This window comes from Gymnogyps californianus, chromosome 18, assembly GCF_018139145.2.
Source record: "Gymnogyps californianus isolate 813 chromosome 18, ASM1813914v2, whole genome shotgun sequence".
NCBI classification, from domain to species: Eukaryota; Metazoa; Chordata; class Aves; order Accipitriformes; family Cathartidae; genus Gymnogyps; species Gymnogyps californianus.
In genome coordinates, this window is record NC_059488.1 from 2456048 (window position 1) to 2477532 (window position 21485).

At 46.8% G+C, this 21485-nt stretch overlaps 1 protein-coding gene across 1 annotated transcript in view; it reads left to right on the plus strand.

The window, feature by feature from the left end:
- The window catches only part of CACNA1B (calcium voltage-gated channel subunit alpha1 B), a 301750-nt gene that overhangs the window by 105645 nt on the left and 174620 nt on the right, over positions 1–21485 (plus strand). Inside the window, exons 4-7 of the mRNA XM_050908179.1 lie at positions 1017–1108; positions 3224–3376; positions 5870–5872; positions 7559–7746. Of these exons, the coding sequence (XP_050764136.1) occupies positions 1017–1108; positions 3224–3376; positions 5870–5872; positions 7559–7746 (436 nt within the window). The remainder of the gene's footprint in view (positions 1–1016; positions 1109–3223; positions 3377–5869; positions 5873–7558; positions 7747–21485) is intronic.

Below are 21485 nucleotides of genomic sequence, written 5' to 3' on the forward strand. Positions count from 1 at the left end.
GGGGGCTTGCAGACCCCACTGGTGGGCTGGTTGCTCAGCCACTTCCACCTTGGTAGGACAGCCTGGGGACAAACTAGCAAGAACTAATGGCAATTGCTTATAGGCACTTTAAACGGTGCAGTCGATGGGGAGCTGGTGAGAGGGTTTTTGCCCTGAACTAACTGCCTGGTTGGCTCGCGTATAGGGGATCTGTGCCTCAAATCAAGAGTATTTTTGTTGAAGCGTCATAGTAAGTGCTGCAGTAATTAATGCCCACGGTTTTGCCATGCTCTCTGTGGGGTAGTGTGCCTTGGAGGGTCTTCACTTAAGGATTTTGCATCACTGTGGCTTGTGGACACTGTGACTATTTCTTCCTTTGCTGCACCCTAAAACAGTGAAGCCACTTCATTTTCTGTGCAGAGCACTTAAATTTTTAAGAATCATTCTGGTTTGGGGGCTGTATTTCTTATCAGAGTTACTGCAGCGTATCAGAAGAAATACTTGCACCCTGCTCTCTGGGATATTCTCCTCAAATAAGATGCTCCGAACAAAAATTAATTTTGCACGCACAGAGTAAACTGTATAACTGGAAACTGCTTCAGATATTAGGAAACACCAGACATCAGTACTTGAGGGATTTCTGAATTTATTATAGGGAAAAGTTCTGGCAGGTAATTTCTAGCATAACTGAGGGGTTTATTTCCCCTCTCACTGTCTCCTGAAAAATGGTGTATGCTTTCCTGTAAGCACAGGGTGCTGCTCTGTAACGGCCAGAGCCAGGCCTGCTCACTGTGTGTAAATGGCCTCATAAGCAGGCAGATATTGTGGATTTTCTTATAGTCTGAGCAAGGCTCAGCAGCTCTGGAGGAGTGTGTGAATTGATGGGTTTCAGTGGACACAATTTGCAATGTGATCACAGGTATAAAGTTTAAAGCAGCTTGAGTACTTGCTGGTTTTACAAAATGCTTATCCATGCTTTGGAAAGAGGAATTTGCATTTAATCTCAATTTTTCTCCTCTCTCTCCTTTTACAATTAGCATTCTAGCAACTGCGGGGACTGATTTTGACCTGCGGACCCTGCGAGCCGTCCGAGTGCTACGACCCCTGAAGCTTGTGTCGGGAATCCCAAGTGAGTGTCATGATAATGTCATCTTCACAGCCAAAGGTGCTCTGTAGCTTTTGGGGTGTTACACGCTTTTCTGAGCAGTATTTTCTTCCCCTGCTTTTTTGCAGTCTGTAGCTCCTGCCCTTGCTAGGTTCTGATTTTGTGTCATCCTGTTTTGTGTACAGCCAGCTGATTTCAGCACTGTGCTCCCAAATCTGCAGGTGAGCGGCAGGGATTTGTCCTAGGACTTCTTTGCCTTTGGGGTTGAATTAATTCTTCGGGGTGTGAAGACCCAAGACCCAAATTTTGCAGCTTTCAGGCCCCCAGCCCTGAGCTTGGATCTTCTGACAGTTTTTACCAGCTGAGCATCTCGCACTGGGGATTTTTCCCCTTTAATACAGGGCAAAAACGAAGGGAAAGTGCAGATGGGACTTGGTCCTGCCTACTCGATGGGCAACTTGATGTATTTTACACGCTAATGTGAAGGGTCTGAATGCTCTGGTGAGGAGCTGCATCATGCCTTGCTGATGCCCTGAAACCATCAAAGTCCCCACACCGTTGCTTACTGCCTTTTTATTTGTCGCTGTTCACCAGCTGCTCTGCCCGCTAGCAGGGGATCGCTGTCAGGAGTGTATTTCATTTCTGAATGTGGAACAGAGAGATTTTTCCCTCCAGCAAGAGCCAGTGAAAGGGAACCGCTGCTCTACGGGGTGCTCTGCTCTTCTCTGCATTAACCCCTTGGCAGCCAGGCAGCCCCCTCTCCTCCTGGGCGGCGGGTTGGGGCATCAGCTCTGCCACCTCCCTGGCTGCTTCAAGACTGAAACGTCGGTGCTGTAGAAATCCAGCAAGGGGGTTATGCTTTGCAATAACAGCACCAAAATTTCCTGAAATCAGCATCCTTTCATGGGCAGGGCTTGAATCTGAATTCCCATGCAGGACTGGGCCTTGGCTAGGCTTGGGAAAGGTGTCATTTATTAACAGGTTCTGTAATAAGAAGATGCTGTTGGCTGTTCTTTCATGGTGGTTTTGCCTGTGCAAGACAATATGGTGTTGTGGTAGTGACAGTCGAAGGATGTCAGAGAAGTAAGGTGGCCCCTCAGGGGTGTCCCTGTCCTGGTGTGGGTCGCATGTTCCCCCCAGGAGGACGTGCTCTCCCACCCGGTGATGTGTCCTGGACCAGCACAATGTCTTCCCACAGAGCATTATTTGCTTTCATGTTTTTAGTGATGCTGTGAAAGCTGTGTGCTGTATTTTCTTCCTGTAGTAAACATACAACCTTGAGGTGCATTCATACACAAGCATGGTATATGCTTTTCTTCTACGCTCTTGGTATTTTTCCCGTCCAACAGATCTTCGTGCTTTTTTTTCTGCATGCACCCGTATTGACCTCAGTAGTGCTGTACAAGGTGGCAAGACAATGATGATCCTTCATTCTCCGTACCTTAGGGCAGGCCACCAAGGCGGCTTTCAGCTGCTGCTTATCGCTGAAGGTTTTTTGTTATGTGTGTCTGTATGACGTTATCTGACACCTCCATCTCTCCAGCCTCTCTCACCTTATCTCCCCTGGTTTTAATTGAAAACGAGTTTTAGTGCCAGTGAAAAAGCTATGGATGGATAGCCCTGGAAACAGGGGTTTGTTTCTCCAGAAGCGGGGTGTGATAGGCACGGCAGCATCGTGGCTATTCTGCGTCTCACGGAGGTAGAGGCAGCTCCTGTGCAGCTCAGCGCTCCCTGCCCTCCCTGGGTCAGGGGGGTACCACAGCGGTGCCCAGCACTGCTGCTGCATCCACACTGCTGCAGGATCTGCCTTAAGGACCTGGTCCAGCTCCAGGCTGAGTCTTGGGACTCCACCGGCTTCAGGAAAAGTCCTTTTTGTGTCTCTGAGGCTTAAGAGACCTTTAAATCTGTGATCTGAAGAAAAGGGATCAGAAAAAGATAACTCTCCTGATTGTCTGTCTCACATCTTGAGTGCATTATGGCTGTAGCATCTTTTTTATAGCACCCTGGGAAAACCAGCATTGCTTGGTATTGCCAATCCTAAACTTTCCCTTAGACAGCCCCTCTCTCCTACCTTGCCCCCACCCCCAAGCCCTTGTTTTCCTTCCTTCCCTGATTATGTGTTTTTCCTTGTCTCCACAGGCTTGCAGGTCGTCCTCAAGTCCATCATGAAGGCGATGGTGCCCTTGCTTCAGATCGGTCTGCTCCTCTTCTTCGCCATCGTGATGTTTGCCATCATCGGGCTGGAGTTTTACATGGGGAAGTTTCATAAAACCTGCTTCTCTAACGAGACAGGTAAGCTTCGAGCTTCGCTCCCCTCCCAGCGTATCGTCACGATGATTCTAGTCCCCTTCATCTCATCGGGAAGCTTTCCATCCTGCTCTTATGTTGCTTTTCCTTTTTCCTCTTCCACGTTCACTGCATTCTCTCCCTCTTTACCCACCTGCTCTAAGAGTTAAGAGACTTTTGTGCTCACCTTACATGCACTGGGGCAGATTCTCCTCTCTGTTACACCACTACGGCACCCCTGGTGCTAGTGGGTTGCTCTCAGTCTACACAAGAGTGAGACGAAGGTGCTTAGGGCCTCCTTTCATGTGAGAATTTTTTCATAGTAGAAATACAGAATCAAATTCCTGTTGTGCCAGCTTGTGGAAGGGTGGGGTTTTTTTTTCTGGGGCAAGTTGCATGGGTATGAGAAAACTTCGGTGTGAAATAGTAGGATTGGAAAAACTGGGAGCAGCCAAAAAATAAAAAAAATAAAAAAGGACAATAGATGGAAGGCAAGGAGCCTTTTGATGGAGAAAGGATAAAAATGTCCTTCAAACAGAGAAGGGCAAGGGAAATTGGGCACTGCAGAGTAAATGATGTGTCTGCCTGTGAATGAGCGATAAACTCCGGAAGATGGAGGTGGAGAGGAGTAACGCCCGGAGACCCTCGGCTGGGACCGGCTGCCATGTCAAAGCCAGCTGCTTGTCCATGGCTCAGAACTCACTCCAATTTAAAAAAAAAAAAAAAAAAAAAAAGCAGCCAATTTTTTCCATGTAATTTTTAAATATTCCTTTACAGAAGTGCTAATACGTGTTGGTTATCTGGGCTATCCACAGATGAAAATATTGTTGTTGTCTCCAAAAGATTGCAATTTAAGGTACAATTGACTGTCTTTAAAACGCAGTCTTGTATTTTCAGTGATTATCACTAATAGGTCTTAATATTGATTTATTTATATGCATTCAAATGGTAATAAAACAACATCCCTGCCAAATCTCTGGGCATCCTTCACAGCGCTTTCTATCAACAACATGGAAACAGTTTAATATATTCAGTTTACACAGAGCTGTGCAAAAGCAGGGTGAAATTGTTTTCTTGCTTGTGTTCCTATGTAATGTAAGACAAACATAACTTGTGAAGGACAGTCAGGTGTTGTGACTCGTGAGTGAAGCACGACGATTCCTGGAAGAAATGAATTTTTGGACTGGATTTGTAGGAGAGAAACATCTTTTTGCGGGGTGTGTGTGTTCATGCCAAGCAGAACAGGTCTCAGCCCACTGCAAGGGCTCCGGGGCTACTGCAGCAATTACAGAGGAATAATAACAAAGGTGACAATATAGGTGTGTAGGAAGCAGAAGCGTTCTTGGTGAGATGGCAGGGAGAAAGCAATTATGAGCAGGTCTGCATTTTCTAGGAGCATTTTCAGGTCTGTTAAATTGCAACCAAGGTGGGTGATTTTTTGCATCCGTCGTTTGCAGGTAGTGGCTGCAGGCTGAGCTCTGAGGCTCTCTCGCTAATGGGCTGACTTCAGCCGGTGGGCTAAAGACAAGAGTGATATTTTTTTTTTCCTCCCCCCAGAAACTAGTTAACGTAAAAGGGAAAAATAAAACTCAAAGCTGTTTGTGTTCTCTGCAGACAACTCTCTGACATCAGTGATGACTGAGAGGTCTCTGTGCCAGGCTTGGGGACTGAGAACAGATTTTTGTCATGTGTAAAGTCGTGTGTAAGTGACTCTTGCTTGCTGGGTGGCTCCCAGCTAGGAATTGGGAGTGCAGCCGAAAAACTGGTGTGTGTGTTGCATATCTCTGCATCGCAGCACCTGGCATCTCGGTGGGAGGACGTGGTGTGGCCGGGCTCACCTTCCCCCGAATCTGCTCGCCGGGCGGTGTGGGAAGGCGCCGGTGTTTACAGGCACCGGCCCCTGCTTTTCTCAAGGGCTAACGAGCTGGTTGTCGGATGAGTTATGGGGATCGATTCCACCTGCTCGGCGGGAAATGGTACGATGGTGTTTCTGGAAAGGCAGAGCGCGGTGAGGTTTCCTGGCGCTGCGGTCCCTTGTGAGCGGAGCAGCAGAGCATCCCGCAAAGCCATCAGCCGAGCCTTTTAAAACCTAAGTGCTCATCATCTCCGAAGAGGTGCATTAACAAACCCAGGCCTGATACCACGGGCTCCAAAGGCTGACTTGAGCGTGGAAATGTGAACCTCATTAAAGAGATGCCTCTGTCAGAGGGCAGCAAATTGGAGGAGGAGGAGTTGCTCATGCTTGTTTCTGTTCCAAATCCCTAAAGTGAGCAAACTCCTGGGATTTTTCCTGGAATCAGGAGCCACATGAGAGGTACCAGCTGTTACTTCAGTGCGTCGTGGAGGGAACCGAGTAAAGGTATCAACAGCAAATGCTGCTATAGCCCCACTAATCCAGTAGCTCTGGGTAGGTCAGTAATAAACTGCAATGAAGAGGGATGCTGGGGACCAAAATATGGCAAAAGGGTTATTCAAGGCCTTTGCCACTCAGCCTGACAGACTGTTCTGGGCTAGTGGAAACATTTCTCTGTTTTAATGAAAAATGGGTAAAAATTAACGGCAGCATGTGTTCCAGTGGATGCCGGACTTGTTTTCCTCTCCCTGCGTCCTCCATGCTGTCCTGTTCTGCTGACACAGGGTTATTTTTAAGCAGCCACCCTCCGCAGCTGACCCAGCCCAAGTGCCCTGAAGCTGCTCCAGGAGAGGAGGGCATCACATTTGTTTCCCATTTTTTCCTTGAGACTCCCCTTTTCTCTGTCTTCCCCAGCCACGGGAGTAGGGACCAGTTGTGGTCTCTTTTATTAAAAAGGAAAAAAACCCCAACCCTTCGTAGTAGATGTGCATTGCATTTTCAGAGCATTACCTGGCAACAAAAGGCCAAACAGAGATAAAACTGGAAGCTTTTTTAAGGCACACTCACAAATGGTCTGCAAGAGCCAGATTTGGTATTTTCTTTTTGCAGGCTTGTCTTACTAAGCCCTTGTGAAAGCCTGTGGTGACCCATATGGGAGCTGGAGAGAGATGCCCTGCATTAAGGTGTTGAGTCAACAGGAAAACGTGTCTCACACACACACACACACACACGCATATATATATCCTGGAGCCACAGTGACAATCTTGTTTTCCTCCTGCAGGCTTTGCTCTGTGGAATGATTATTCCTAATTATTAGTGCTGATCTTGTTTTCCCCCTGGTGAATTTGATTTTGTGCAGTTTGCTGCTCCATTACCATAATGTGTCACTTTTAAAACCCTTTAATATTTCCCGAATTGCATCTCTGTGTAAATAGGAATATTACTTAATATATTTATTTACTTTGAAAACCCAGCACTTTAGTTTTCCAGACTGCTCTGTGTTGGTGCTCGCAACGTCTCTGGAGGGCTGCGATGCTTCAGACTTCACAGCTGACCCTGGAAGATGCTGGCCACCCTTCTGGCCATGCTTTGTGGTCCTTGACTGTGACAGACTCATCCTCCTTTGCCTTCTCTGGGTCTGAAATGAAACTCAGCAGAGAAACTCCCTCCCTGCTGCAGACAAGCTGCCAGCTGGATGCTTTCCCTGCCATGTGTACCTACGCTCCACAGCATTGCCCTTTGGGGCAGAAATATGAAGCTTACAGAGGGGCTGGAGCTCTTCGTCCACCTCGCAGGCTGCTGTGGTGGTACTGCCTTGTGACGAAGCCAGGGGCTCCTCATGCAGCTGTGGTCTAACATCTGTATCTGGACAATTTTGGGGCTATCCACCAGCAGCTCTTGCTTAAGCTACTGGTGAAGAACCTACCCTTTTGCTTTAATGTTATAGTGCCAATATTTAGCACTTAGCTATGCTGTATGAGGGTGTATCGTTGGCTCACAGCGTTTGAAGTACGTACCGTTCCCAAGCCCTTGCTTTTACCACACTGGTTCTTTTGCGGCATTTCTCATATATGACATGGCTGAATACTGGGGCAAACTATAAATTATGGGCACTTCAGGGATGGCTCTGCTCCACCCTGCCCCTAAACCGTCTCTTATAACATAGCAGTATATAAATGATTACATGGGCGTAATGTATTTTACATGCCCATAGTGGCACAAGGAAGCCTGAAATGTAAATTACACTCCTGCAGCGGTGCAAGGAGGATGCAGCAGCACCAGCTGCTCGACTGGCTTCAGTCGGTAACTTTTCTCCCCGCTGTTCTTCTCTGCAGGTGATGAGGTGGGAGATTTTCCTTGCGGAGAGGAGCCTCCTGCCAGGCAGTGTGAGAGTGGGACCACCTGCAGGGAGTACTGGCAAGGGCCCAACTACGGCATCACCAATTTCGACAACATCCTCTTTGCTGTGCTCACCGTCTTCCAGTGCATCACCATGGAGGGATGGACCGACATCCTCTACAATGTGAGTCCGCTGATGGGGCTGTAGGACTCCTCGGGCGCTGTTACGCGTTGCGTTAGTTTGGCAAATGTTGTTCTGGGAAAAAAGTAATTTAGTTTGTGCATTTTTCCCCTACTGATTAGCACCTCACCCTGCTTTTTAGGAGGATTGTTCCTATTTTCTTGAGGGTTCTTCTGCAGGTCCTGTAAGAGCCTTTGAACCACTATCGTGGCCCGTGGTGGTTTGAGGCTGCAATATTGCTTACCTGCAACGTGATGTCTTGTGTCAGTGTGGTGTTGCCGTGTGTAAGAATTGGTGTGTGTTGCTCCAAGATGTTAGTGTGCTCTGCTGTAGGATGAATGGGTGAGCAGGAGCATGTTCTCACGATGTCCCGTAGAAAATCAGTTATCAAATTGCACGATATAGGGTGGCAAAACCAGTGACTTGTTGACATTTTGTACCTAGAGGTTTCCTCTTTTGACTGGGTCTGGCCTTCGTGATCGAACTTGTAATCTACACCAATGAACAGCATCAGCTGGATGCTAGCACCGAGATCCAGTACTAGTTTTGGCAACTCCAGTACAATTTTACAAAGCCCTATCAGTCACCTTCACACCTGGCATGACACTGTTGGCTGTAGAGAAGGCACATCAGGCTGAATGTCCTCACTAGGGTCTTCGCTGGCTGTGCCTCCTGCCAGCCAGGACCACGACTGTCACAGCCACTCAAGGTCAAAACCTCTTGGTCGGTTTTACTATTTCCAATTTTACAAAGAGTAGGGCAACCTCACCCGATTAGCCACAACTGAACGATGCCACTGTCTTTCAGGCAGCGTAACGCTCTCATTTGCGTCTGTAACTTATACCTACCCTTTTGAGGTGTCCTGGCTTGAGAGGCAAGCACCTAACCCTTGCTAACAGGCTGGGAACAGAGCCCTTCAGCTGGTTTCCAGCATCTGCATCATATTTCCTTGCAAAGTGTGACAGCTGCTCTTCGGGAGCTGTAAGGGACCTAAGTATCTGTTGCAGACCTGTTCTCCCCAGCTTTGTGATTTGCTTAGATCTTCACATGTTTCTACAGTGGGTGTAAAGTGCTATGGTTCGGGTCTGGAGGATGGTCCAGCTGTTTTGTACTTCCATTTTCTGTGGTAGCAAAGGACTTCATCAAGTAGGCAGGAAGGAGGGAGTGAGTGGTGACGATTAGCAATGTATGGCTACACTAGCTGCTTCTTTCCTATGACTGTAGAAGGAAGGACAATCTGATAGCCATGCGTAGATGATCGGAATTACCCCACGCTGTCCTAGCCAGAAGTGCCAATGTGGAAAAATAACTAAGGTAGGCATTAATAATACCTCCAGACCATTTCACTGGCTGGTAGGACTACAAAGTGTTCAGTCTACTTCATTATAGACTCTAGACCCATGCTGGGCTCTTTCGCAGACTTTCCTGTGAGGGTTTCTGTAGCAACAGGAAAGTATTATTAATATCAACCACAGTAAATTGCAAGGTACAATTCTGCTGTGTTTGAAGTCAATATGTCTGATTTATTACCTTCTCCATTCATTGCTCAGTTCCTCCATTTCTTCCCAGTCTCTGCCCACTTAGAGCGATCTCTAGAAGGGCCCATTTCCCCACTGCATGCCCTCCCATCACCCTGAAACTTCATCACACAACCAGTTTCTCCCATTCTCATTCAGCAATCCTGTTCTTTCCTTCTAGTGCCAACCGTTGTAAGAAAAGCCCATTAGCATCCTGGCTGGAATTGATTAATCAATACGTGGTGTATTAGATCATCTTCTCCCAAACTGCCTTTTGTACCACATGCAAAAACCAGAGCTTACTATTGGGGTATTGATTTTGGGGGCTGCTTTGAAAACTATTATAGTATCATTCTAGATATCCATTAATCTAATTGGAAACAGACGCCTGGATGAGATGCAGTTGAGTATTTGTTGTATAACGTCAAGCCTTGTCTGAGACCCCAGCTTAGGTTTTAATGCTTGGTGGGTTCATGTCTCTGGCATATACGAGGGTCTCTGGACAGTCTCCTTGTTGGGTGGAGGGTGAGTGGCGTGTGTCGTGCCACAGGACGACTCGGCAGACGGTGTGCATGTAACTAGTGCCAGCAGCCATCTCTGCCCCCTCTCCCTTGGCCCTGTCCTGCATGCTGTGTCACCCCCTCCCTGTGCTGCTCTGCTTGCTGAGGAGCTGGCTGTGCTTTTGCAGGTTAGTAGCTGAGAAAAGGTGTGGGTGGAGAAGATCCACTCTGTGCAGCCCTTAACTTTTTCACAGCTTCAGTCATCTGCTGTTTTCTGGCTGCTTGGCTTTCGTCTTGGTTTCTTCTGTGCCTACTCTAAGTTCATTAAATTTAAAAACGAAACAAAAGCCCAAACCACACTGCAGCAATGACCGAAAACCCAGCATAGCGGGTGCTTGTGGATGCAGTTGTCAGATTGTGCAGAGGTAACAGCAATGCAACCGGTCCGTCCATCCAGCACCAGTCAGTTCAGCAACTGCACATTAATGCTGCCTGAATCAGCTGGATCCCTACTGGACCCATACTGGGTTGATATGGGAAGAAGCTGGAGGATGTTCTTGCACCCAGAACTTGAACGGTGGGGTAAGCGAACATGTGTCAGGGTCCTTCTCCTTGGTTTGTGGAGGACAGCCAGCATATTTAGGCTCAGACAACGGGTGAGTGTCAGAGGTTATTACTTGTTCAGGGAGCTTTGATCCACCATTTGGGTTCTCCACTGCTGGGGAGAATGTTTTTGGCTGCGAAAATTTTGCAATGGTGGAGCTAGTTTCCCTGCCAGCCCCAGCCTCTGGTCTTCTCAAGGAAACCAGCATTCCCCTGATGCAGGATACTCATCAGAGCTGAGCTGTGAACCTGCTTTCAATGTTTTGCTTAATTAAGATTTGCAAAAGGCTGTGGGACCACAAGAGGCAAGATGTGATCTGTGTAAACTGTGATTATGCATTAGTAAGAAAAAAGGCTGGTGCTTTTTCTCCCACTAACTAACGAGAAAGCGGGGAAGGCTGCTGTTCCTCAGGCTTAGCAGAGCCCTTCCTTCAGCCCTCCCTTTGTGTGCCCACTGGCACACGTTGGGTTTGGTTGGGGGAGGTTTGTTGCCTTGCTTGTGCAAACCCTCTCCCTTCCTGCTGTTAAAGCAGACAGCCCCACCTGGGGTCCGCTCTTAGGGCTGAAATCCCTTTGATGCCAGGCAGTCTAGGACTGAGACCCATTACGGGGAAGCTGAGGTTACGGACTGCTTCCTTAATGGGCCATTCATTTCCTTCTGGAAAATGGTGATTGATTGATTGCCCTGCATCAATAGGGTTTTGTTATTGCTCCTCTTCTCCTGCTACTACATTTGTTGTGGGGTGTTCAGAAGAGTTAGGTTTTTTTAGTTTGCAGTGGAGATGGCTGGGGTCAGTCGCAGGGTGAGACGTGCTTTGCCAGTTCAGCATTAATTTAACCAAGGGAGAGAGTTTGCTCTGTCCTGAAAGCAGCTTTGAGACTGAAAAGTTGGTCTGTGGTGGCATCAGGCAAGCTGAAGAGTTTGGTGTAAAGTGATGGTCAGGAAAGAGGGAGCTTGGGCTTGAGTTTGATGGTTTGGCTCAGGTCTTTCCAAAGCAAGAAGGGTTATTCAGTCATTTCCAAAGGATTGAGATGGACTTTATATGTGGTCCAGATGCAGCCTTCCTACAGATTTAGAGAAAAACACTGTCCAAGGCTAGGCTTTGCAGTAAGTAATCTACCTTGCAAATATTCACTCCTCCTCCTGTGATAAATTGAGGAATTAGGAGGGCAGGGAGAATGCAAGTTCACAAATCTCAGCCCAATTTTCCCTTGCTGATCCACTGTTTATACTTTCACAGGGTTTCATTTTAATTAGGGCCAATGAAAGCTTTCCAGCAAGACTTTATCTGGAAGGTGATTTATGCTTGAAGCAAAAAGACTGAATCATCAATTGGGTGAAATGCTTTACGAATAAGCTGGGGAAAACTCCTTCCTGAATCAGCAGCACAACAGCATCAGAGCAATTGCTCCAAACAAGCACTTCTGTGAGCTGCAGATTTGTCAGCTGTGGCCTGGTTCTACTCAAAAAGGTCCAAGGAGCAGCAGGTGATTTAGGAAAGTTGCTGTGTCCTGAGGACAGGGAAGAACTTTTTCTCCAGCAAATGAAGTGCACTTACCTCCTGCTAATTCAAGGCTTCAGCATGATCTGGGAATGCATTAAAATAGAGTAACTAAACTGTTTTCCTCAGTGTGGGAGGACTCAGTGTCACAGTCCAGTGCTGTGAACAGTTTTTCAGTCTAATCCAATGCAGACAGATCAGAGATCCCTGAAGTTCGGGCAGAGCACCTTTTGGACGGTGAAATTAGGGAAGAACCTACCTAGAGCACCAGCTCACTATGGGCAGCAATGCTGCTCAAGTACAACATGCCCTGAAGTAGCAAACCTGACTTCTTTTTCTGCAACTGGGACTAGTTTAGTCCCAGGCTGGTCCAGCGACAGGCGTTGTGCCTCTCAGCAATGCGGACCAGCCCCTGCACCGGGCTGATGCAAGCATTCTGCGTCCTAGGTTGGTGGTGCTGACACAGGCTCTGCTCTGGGCTCCGTTGCTCAGGGTAGGCACTTTCTGGAGTGCCTCCAGTGTCTCCAGGCACCGGGAGCGTCACACTGGGGATGGGGGTGATGTGAGACAGCAAGGATTCCTGTGTCCACTTTGCTTGTGCCTGAGGGAGCCGTTACTGAGGTAAGTGGTAACTGGTGATCCGATTATCTCTTGGGACCATTATGTAAACTTATTCCTTAGTTCCCATAAAGTATTTTAGTATGCTAAGCATTACCATGCTGCACGTGTTATCATGCTTTAAGCATAGCTGTCTGACAATAACCAGTGGCTGCCGGAGCTTGAGAATGTTAGCACTGCTGAGGGAGGAGAACGTTTCCAGTGATGGCCTCCAAGTTCTTGGCAAACTAAGGTGCAGAGTCTGGGTAAAGAAAACTGAGGCTGAGTATTGGGGACAAATACGGAGGTAGGAGGAAATAATGCAGATGCTCAGCAAGAGAAACTGTGGTGCCCTGGGATCTGAGTCCTTCTGAGTCCTGATCTTCCTCCAGATCTAGTTTTCAAATTAAACAATGATATTTTAGATCATCTTGTTTACATGCTTAGTGTTTGTGAATGACAGTGATTCATCTACTGCATATTGCTAATATAGGCTATTTGGAGGTGTAAAACTTTTTAAAGAGGCAATGGTATAACTCCTGGTTTCCTCTTCTATAGCAGTAATTCTCAGTTTTCCCATGCGATAACCTTATTGTCCATCCTGAAACACTCTCCTGCCTTCGATCCTGATTGCCATGGGAAGCTCACCTTGTTTTGCAAAGTGAGAAAAGCCTGAAAAGTCTTGTGCCTGCCCACAAATTCCCCAATTAAAACAATTCTTTCACTATGCTAAGTAGAAGCATCCATTACAAAGCCTGTAAGGAGAGGAGAGAGACACTTGTAGCCTTCAATGACGTACCTAGGGTAGACCTAGCGCTGTAGTTGTGGTTAGCTTGGAGCGCAATGCTTTCCATTGTATACTCAGTGGATTAGGAACATTTTTGAGCTCCTTGCTGTGGTCGTTACACAGCCAGCACTGTTTGAGCTAGCTGGTCTATACCCCTCCGTGAGATGTAGTCATGCCTTTGCAGTGGAGGTGCATGATGAGCTTCCAAGGAGCTGAGGAGTGTGGATTTTGGTCCCAGTTCTCCTACAGAAAATCATGGGTCAAACCTGATTCATCTGAAGTTGGCAGAAGTCTTGATGTTGACTTTCAAAGAGCTGGGTTTTCACTTTTTATCTTTTCTCTACAGAAGTTCAAAGCTACATGGTGGAATTTGCTTTGCAAAATAGGGACTCCTTGCAGGAAAGGAGAAATGTCAAAGTGTACACTCACTCTCTTTTGATCTTAATGGCAAGAGATTTTCATGTTTCTTCTATTTTCTACTGACAAATATTAGTGTCCAGTGGGTATTTCAAGACTGTGAACTGGGCCTAACCTAATATGCTTGTAAGTAGGAATGAACAGTTCAAATAAAATGTAAGTCTACCCTAAATTGGATCCCAACTAGAAGTTTACCCTCACTGAATTTAGAATAGCTTATGATTCACTTGGTATTTTTCATTCCCCTTTGTGTCTTTGAATTTCTTGATTCCTATAGAGAAATGGAAGGCTGGAATACAATTGCTGTTCCATTTCCAGCCCAACCCAGAGATGGTTTTGTTGGTGGGATGGTGGATGTGTTGGGGCTTGTAGGGGCAGAAGATAATCTGTTTGACCCAGTTGTCTGGACAGCTTACGTATGCCTTTCTGGGGGCATTTATCTATAAAGATCAAACCATTGACACTCGGTCTTCATCAGTCACAACCGTGAGTTGAGGAATCAAAGGTGATGTTCCTCAGGAGGAGTTTGGATGTGACTAGCACTGGCTGACTGGACCATGAGATGGTTTCCTGTGCAAAACCCACCAGGAAGGTGGAGGAAGGGTGCAGGTGAATGTGCAGCAGAAGGGAAATAAATAACATAAAGCAGCATCCCCTCATCTCGGAGACTTGGATTAAGGCTCCTCTTGGCTCGCTGCCTGCTTGTGAGATTCCTCCTGGGCTCAAGAGCCCCCACGCTTTCAAGCACCTCTTAAATCTGCCAGTTAAGGCTTAAAGGTGACTTAAGTGGCTTTTTGCTGGCCCTTTGCTCATGATTGTGGTTTCCTGTGAGGTTATGCACTTGGCTTTCCTGATGTGTGACTGTCACGCCTACTTCGGTATAGCAGTAAATGCAATAGCAAAGCCTGTGGGACTCTGAAGGTGGCTTTGAAATTGCTCCTCTCTCCTAATACACCTAATGTGCTGTTGCCTGCTGTCTGTTAGAAGTAACCTGAAGCCAGTCCACTAAAGCACAAATCCATAATTGCTAGATACTGAGATGGATGAGAACAAATGAGGTTTTGTTTACAGTGATATTTGCGTGTCCTGGGGCTGGCAGCCTGCGGTGTTGGTGGCTAAGGGGGTTTATGATGGGTTCAGTCTCCTATGATTACTCTTTGTGCACGTGTGTGTGTGTATCAGCTCTCCTTGTTCTGAATTAACATATTGAGGAACAAAACTGTTTAGCCAGCAAAAGCGTGAGCAAACAGGAAAAGGGGGAAAAATTGGCTGAAGTGCTTTCCTTACATGATGTTAACAGGAAGAATAAGCACAAGGAAAGGTTTTGTTTTGCCACTCTGAATCACACAACACATTTCTGATGTGGTTTCTTTCTTTTACGCTGCATTCTCTGTTGCGTCCAAGGGGCAAGCTTTGCTCCAGTTGAATGTGGGGTGTCAGGACCCGGGGCTGGAGGAGAGCAGTACCAGCAAAACAGAGCAGGGGACTGGTGCCACGCGTGGCATTAACGGCTGCACAAGAGCAGCATGAAAACAAGGGTGCTCTGCTTTCGCTTAGGCTTTCTGATACTGTGTTGCACGAGCTGAAATGCTCTCTGGGAACACAGCATGTGGCCAGGGCCTCAAGATTTACCTGGGTCTTCAAAGAGGTGGACATAGCCCTGTTGGAGATGTAATAAAGCAGCACACTGTGGGAAGTGAGGAGCAAACAGATGAAAAAAAATTAACAATGATAAAGCAAGCAATGCTTAGAGGTATGTGAAGAAATGTGCTGCCACAGTCTTGTCCGTAGCGAAGAGCCTGTTCTGACTTCTCAGCTTTTTAGAGCATCTCAGAGCCAAGAGCACACAGCATCTCTACCTAACAGCTGGGTTACATATATAGCGTAAAATTTCCCATAGCCCTGTCTTGGGGAGAGATTTCCCTTGGGACCTGACGTTCACCAGTGCTGAACTTTTCTTGTCACTGTGCGTTTGCTCTTGGAAATGCAGAGTGCCGAGAGAGATGCCTGGGACCAGGCGCTGCGTTACGGAGCCAGCAGTGCACATGTAATATGCTGGTGTCGTGCACTCATGATGGAGATGGGAGCTGAGCTCCTGTGCTGTGCTAAGGTGCTGCATGGATGTAATTGTGCTCTCTTTCTCTCTGCAGTTTCATAAAGAAGAGAAAATCCCCTAACGTTGTTACTGTTAAATTGCATTCACTATTGAGTTAGGATTACTTTAATTCCCTAATAAGAATCAGCCATCTTATACATGCACACAAAGGTGATAGATAATTTCCACTCTCGCTGCTGCTGCAGGGTTAATGTTGATTTCTTGTGTTTCAGTATCACCCATCGCTTACAGGAAAGTTGGGCAGCGATGGCAGGATTAGGAGCAGGCAGCCAAGAGCTGGCAGCAGCTCTGAGTGCAGGATCGGTGCGATAGCGAATAGCTGGGGGAGAAGAAGGGAAGACCCTAGACTGTGGATTGGTGCTTTTGCAGAACTGGTATTGGAAGTCTGCAGAAGGCAGGGATCAACTTAGGGGTGACCAAGCCCTTGCAAGAAAAGCACAGAACAGATCAGTCAAACTATTAACTTGAGCACAAAACCATGTTGGAAGTTGTGGCTGGAGCCTCGCCGTGTGTGAAACCCATCCCAACAGAGAGAGCCTGCACGTGGCCTGTGCTTTGCCCATGTCCCATTTAGACCTCTTCTGAGGTCTTGAATGGGTTGATGCATAGACCTTCTTCCAGCTGGTTATAGAGGTGTGGATTTCACCCATGTTTCCTGCTGGTTTTAAGCCTGCTCCATCCCATTATGTTGTTACAACACGTGTTTTGCTTGAGTGGCAGGGAGGTTTATTATTATGTAGAAAAATGAGTCTTTTAGGTCAAAGTTCATTCATTTGGGTTATCATTATCACTTGTGTGTGACAGTCATGTAGTTCTCAGCATCTTTCCCAAGTTTCAAAAATCCTCGTATAAACAGAATCACCTACCGCCTGCGCCCTGCTGCCAAGCAGAAACGTAGTGGCATAAAAATAACCAAACTTCTCCGTGCCTCAGAACCCTCCCTAGAGCTCCATGCCCAAAGCGTCCTGAGCACCTTGCTCTTGAGCAGAAGGTGGACTGGATTTCTCATCTCCCGTTTCCCCAGAGAGAAGCCTCACACCAGGCTTTGGAGTAACATATTTGCTACTAATGAGACCTTGTCAGATAGATATATATAATATAGCAGTATAATGAATTGGTGTGTTCATCAACAGACTTGTAGTTCAGCTGAAAAATCCTTTGGAGATCACTGAACAAGCAGCAAGAGTTTCCCCTGCTTAGCTGAACTGCTCTGCTGGCCCCTGTGAGAGAAAAGCACACGGTAAATGGAGGAATCTGTACAACTGATGGAGATCCCATGTGGAACGACACGTTGTCAGTACAACAATCTTATACCAGTCTAAATTCTGCCTTGGCTGATATCCATTTATTCATGCTTTCCTCCTGGATCCCGGAGGGCCATAGGGCCTGTTTGCCAAAGGGCTGAGCTCCCAGATCTTTTAGGGACGCAGCGTTACTGCATGGCAGGCTTTCTGTACTTCCTCATCTGGAAGGTTTTGCAGAAATCCAAAGATATTGTAACAGAAAATGTGGAGCATGCCTAAGGCTAAAATGGCTTTGAAATATTTAGATGCCAAGATGGGGGTGATGCATGTCTCTGACCATGCCTGGGTCTCCATCTGTCTGGAAACACAGACTGTCTGACCCTGTGCCCGCATGGACATTCTCTTTAAGGCTAAAAGGATCGGGACATTTCAACCCTGATTCAGCAAATTACCCTGTTCAGAAAAGCACTTGAGCAAATGTGTAAAGCTGAGCAAGAGTTTAAGTGCCTCGCTGAATCTTCTGCATTTTATTTAATGTCTCAGTGAAGGTATATTCAAAATGACTATGGGGTGGCCACCTCCAGGTTTAATAGGAGACATTTAAGATATACAGCAGGAGAGCGACATATATCATACAAACTTAAAGAGCCCCTTCAACAGAGCAATTGCTCTCTGAAAAGAAATGAAAATCTCTCCAAACAACAGCTTAATCATCAGCGCTTGCCAAGAAGTGAAAACTCCAGCTGAAGAAATGCACTTGCAGCTTGACAACATTCTAGCATCGAGGGTACAAGCAGCTCTCTTACGTGCCCAACAATTGCTTTCCTACGCAGGATGAAAAAGGCAGCTGCACGCTTTCAGAAGTATGCCGGTCCGCTGACGCCGTGACTGCTACATCTGCGGTTGGAGTGGAGGAGAATAACAGAACGCTTCTAAGAAAACCAAAAGCGAAGACTTTATTTGCTCTTGTCGTGCCTACGGCAACCCAAAATACCTGTGGCTAGGTTCTCGGAGAGAAGCGGCTGTGGCTGTGTGGGGGCTCTGGGAGAAAGCCTTTGCTCTCCAACCCGCAGGCCACGTGCCCTGAGAGGGAACAAGGCAGGCTGCTGGAGCGGGGACAATATTGACGTACTGGTGTGGCGGGAATGAAAGGGTTAATGCCTCAAACACTCGCCGAAAAGGAATGTCGACCCATTAAGGAGATGAGGAGCGGTTAGGAAAGGGAATCTCGGGGAGGGCGAGGAATCTCGCTGTTCTCGGGTGATTTTCTTACTCTTTGGCTAGCCACCCGAAGGAAGTGTGAGACAGCTTTGCACGTGCCTTTCTGACAGGGGGAGGGGGGATCGAAATTCCTAGGAGCCACCCCCCCCCCCCCCCCCCCCCCCCAAACGCCTTTCTAGAAGGTACCAGAACAACAGACCGCGCATGCAAGCTAATTAGCATACGAAGCGGGACTGGAGGCGGGGCCTGGGTTATAAATGGCGCCAACCGGAGAAGCCACGTGGGCACCCAGCGTCCGAGGGGAGCGGAGGCATCGCTGGAACCCGGGGTGGTGATCCGCATCTTCCCTCTGTCCCGCTACCGTTCTGCCTCTTTCTCTCTTTCCCTCTCTCTCCTACGTTCTCCTTTGTAAAGTCAACGGTTTATAAGGTTGCAGGTTATAAAACTGAAAGTTCTGATGCTTTTGTGAGGTTGTAAGAGTGAAGGCTTGAATAGGTTTGTTGTAAGGGTTCAAATAGCTTCTGCCAAAAATCAATGTTTAACCAATTGTTTGGTGTCGTTTCACTGTAATTTAGCCCAAGGGTATTACGAATATCGGCCATCCCAGAGGGGGTTGTGCAGGATGGTCCTTTCTGGGACCCGACAGGGTGACTTGGTGGTGGAATGAGCGGGATGCTTGGTGTGTGGGTGCAAGGCAGCTCAGGGGGTGCTGGGCTTAGGGAACTCCGCAGATGGGTGCTATCAGGGCTGTTTTCTGTGTTATGTCAGCAGAGAAGACAGGAACAGCCTGCTGGGGTAGAGGTCATCTGTGGTCAATCTGTTGGTATATGTCATGAGCATGCTACAACAAGGTGCAAGTTGAAGTTGCTCTTTGGCAGAAGGTGCCATCGTTCTCCTTTGCCTGCCTTCAGGGTCAGCACTGGTGACGTTCAAGCTTCCTTCCTTCTTTTTATAGAATCATAGAATGGTTTGGGTTGGAAGGGACCTTTTAAAAGTCATCCAGTCCAACCCCCCTGCGATGAGCAGGGACATCTTCAGCTAGATCAGATTGCTCAGCGCCCTGTCCAACCTGACCTTGAATGTTTCCAGGGATTGGGCGCCTATCACCTCTCTGGGCAACCTGTTGTTTTTCCTCCAATAGATAAAATTGCCAGCGCTATAGAGAGTTTCCAATAGGAAATTTTTAATCCAGATGGTTTTTTTCCAGCAACATTTTCTCATTCTTTCTTGCGTTCTTTGTGCCAAAATCCAGCAAATGCTCTGTGAATCCCTTGCAGGAGGAAAATTGCCCAGTAACTGTGGAAAGCAGGATAACTGCTCACGAAGCAAGAGAAACTCTAGGTTAAAGCTACCTTGCCTAGCGTCCAGACTGAAAAGTCATGCAAAAGTGAGAGAGTTCACCTGCATGGGTTTGTAGGCATGTAAGAGCTCAGGGTACAGCCCAAGCAGCTGGAGAACTTGCATTGGACGTTATGGTGGAAGCACCAGTTGTCATTTAACTGGATTAAAAATATTTGCTCATTTGTTTGTGAACAGAGAAGCAGGTAAATTTGGAGCAATTATCTCGTGCAGAGCTTGTAGTGCCATAGCAATGCTGGTACCAGCCGTCGAGCTCACCGGCCAGAGGTGAACTCCTTGCAGGGTCAGGGAGTAATTATAGACAGAGACTGCAGCGTGGTGAAACCTTCCAGTAGTGGAGCCCCGCGCTTGCCCAGCTGCTCTGTATGGCGTGGGAGGAAACCAAGAGAAAAAAAAGTGGATAGATCCCATTTTTTTGACTAGATGTTTCCTAAACAGGGCAGGTGTAATTCGAGGCATTTGATACTGTGTTTTAGTAACAGTTAAGTCACCTGCTCATCAGCACAACAAAAAAAAGCTTATTTTAGGGTTAGGTTTTTTATTAGCATGGTCCGTTGCAGTGTGCCTCCCAGCGAAGGCTCCTGGAATATGGAGAAGAGCAGCTCTGGGCCAGTCTCGTAGTTGTTTTGCAGACTTAATGAATTTACACTATAGTAAATATTTTCACACTTAAATTTGGAATTTCACAGACAGTTTTCATTCAAATTTGGAACAATTTGGCAAGGCTTGTGGTTAAGAAAAATCTTCCCCCCCCCCCCCCCATATCAGACAGTCTTTTTCTGTCTAAAATGTCTTCATAAAACCTTGTGAAACATCTTTAGATGGAGCTGAGAGGATCATGACCAACTGTGTTTTGTTTTGTTTTGTCTGAAACAGGAAAATGGTAGTGATAAAATAGCTTTGGACTCCTGTCCTGAGAAGTAGGGTTTGCATTGACAGAGGACTGTTGGACTCGGGGGCTTTGCCATGCTCTGCAGTTTGCGTGACTGAGCTCTCAGCTCCAGCTAGTTCTGTGAGCTGTAGATGTATCTACAAGGGTATTTTCTGCTTATAATTGACTAGAGGAGAAACTGTACCGCTGGAGATAGTCTCATTAGAAGACAAAATGAGAAGGTGGCCTAACTTAAATAGATCGATAATCTGCTTAGTCCCAATCCTCTGCTGAAGAATGCATGCATGTAATAGCCTATTGTTATAATTTTACACGATGGAATCAAGACTTCAATTCATGTAAACAGTTTTCTGCTATTGAAAATTTCTCGGGAAGCTTTTGCCAGCAATGTTTATAGGGAAAATCAGGAAGAGTCTAGATCTGCATTTAAGATGATGAGGAAGCCTGCGCATTATTCTTAGGACTGTCGTTATCTACAATGATTTTGGGCATTGACGCACAATTTCCTGTGTTCAAAGTCAGAAAATGATTGAGTATTGGATTGTTTCAGTGTTCTGGGAATCGGTCTATGTGACTGGCTCTGTCTTACTGACTTAGGGGCTGCAGGCCACAGGGCTGCTCAGTGGGAGGAAAAGTTTATTCTGCATTTACTCACTAGACCAACAAAACCTATGTTTTGGTCTGAATGCATCCTTATCCTTATCTAAATATAACATGTAGCCATAAGCAACCAAACTGAACAGTGCTCTAAATACATGTGTCTGTGTATATATATAAGTGTGTGTATTTCTCCCTCCTTATGACTTTAGGAGTATATTTGGGGATAGCTTTGGTTCTTCAGTGAAAGACAGCAGATACCTGAAGCCTTGTTGGTTGGCTTTGCCGTATAAGAAAAAACATCAAGAGAGCACTGAATTTATTCTAAGTGTAACTTGACTTACACATGCGTCTTCTCAAGCAGTGAATGACATGTAAAGCACTCTTGCT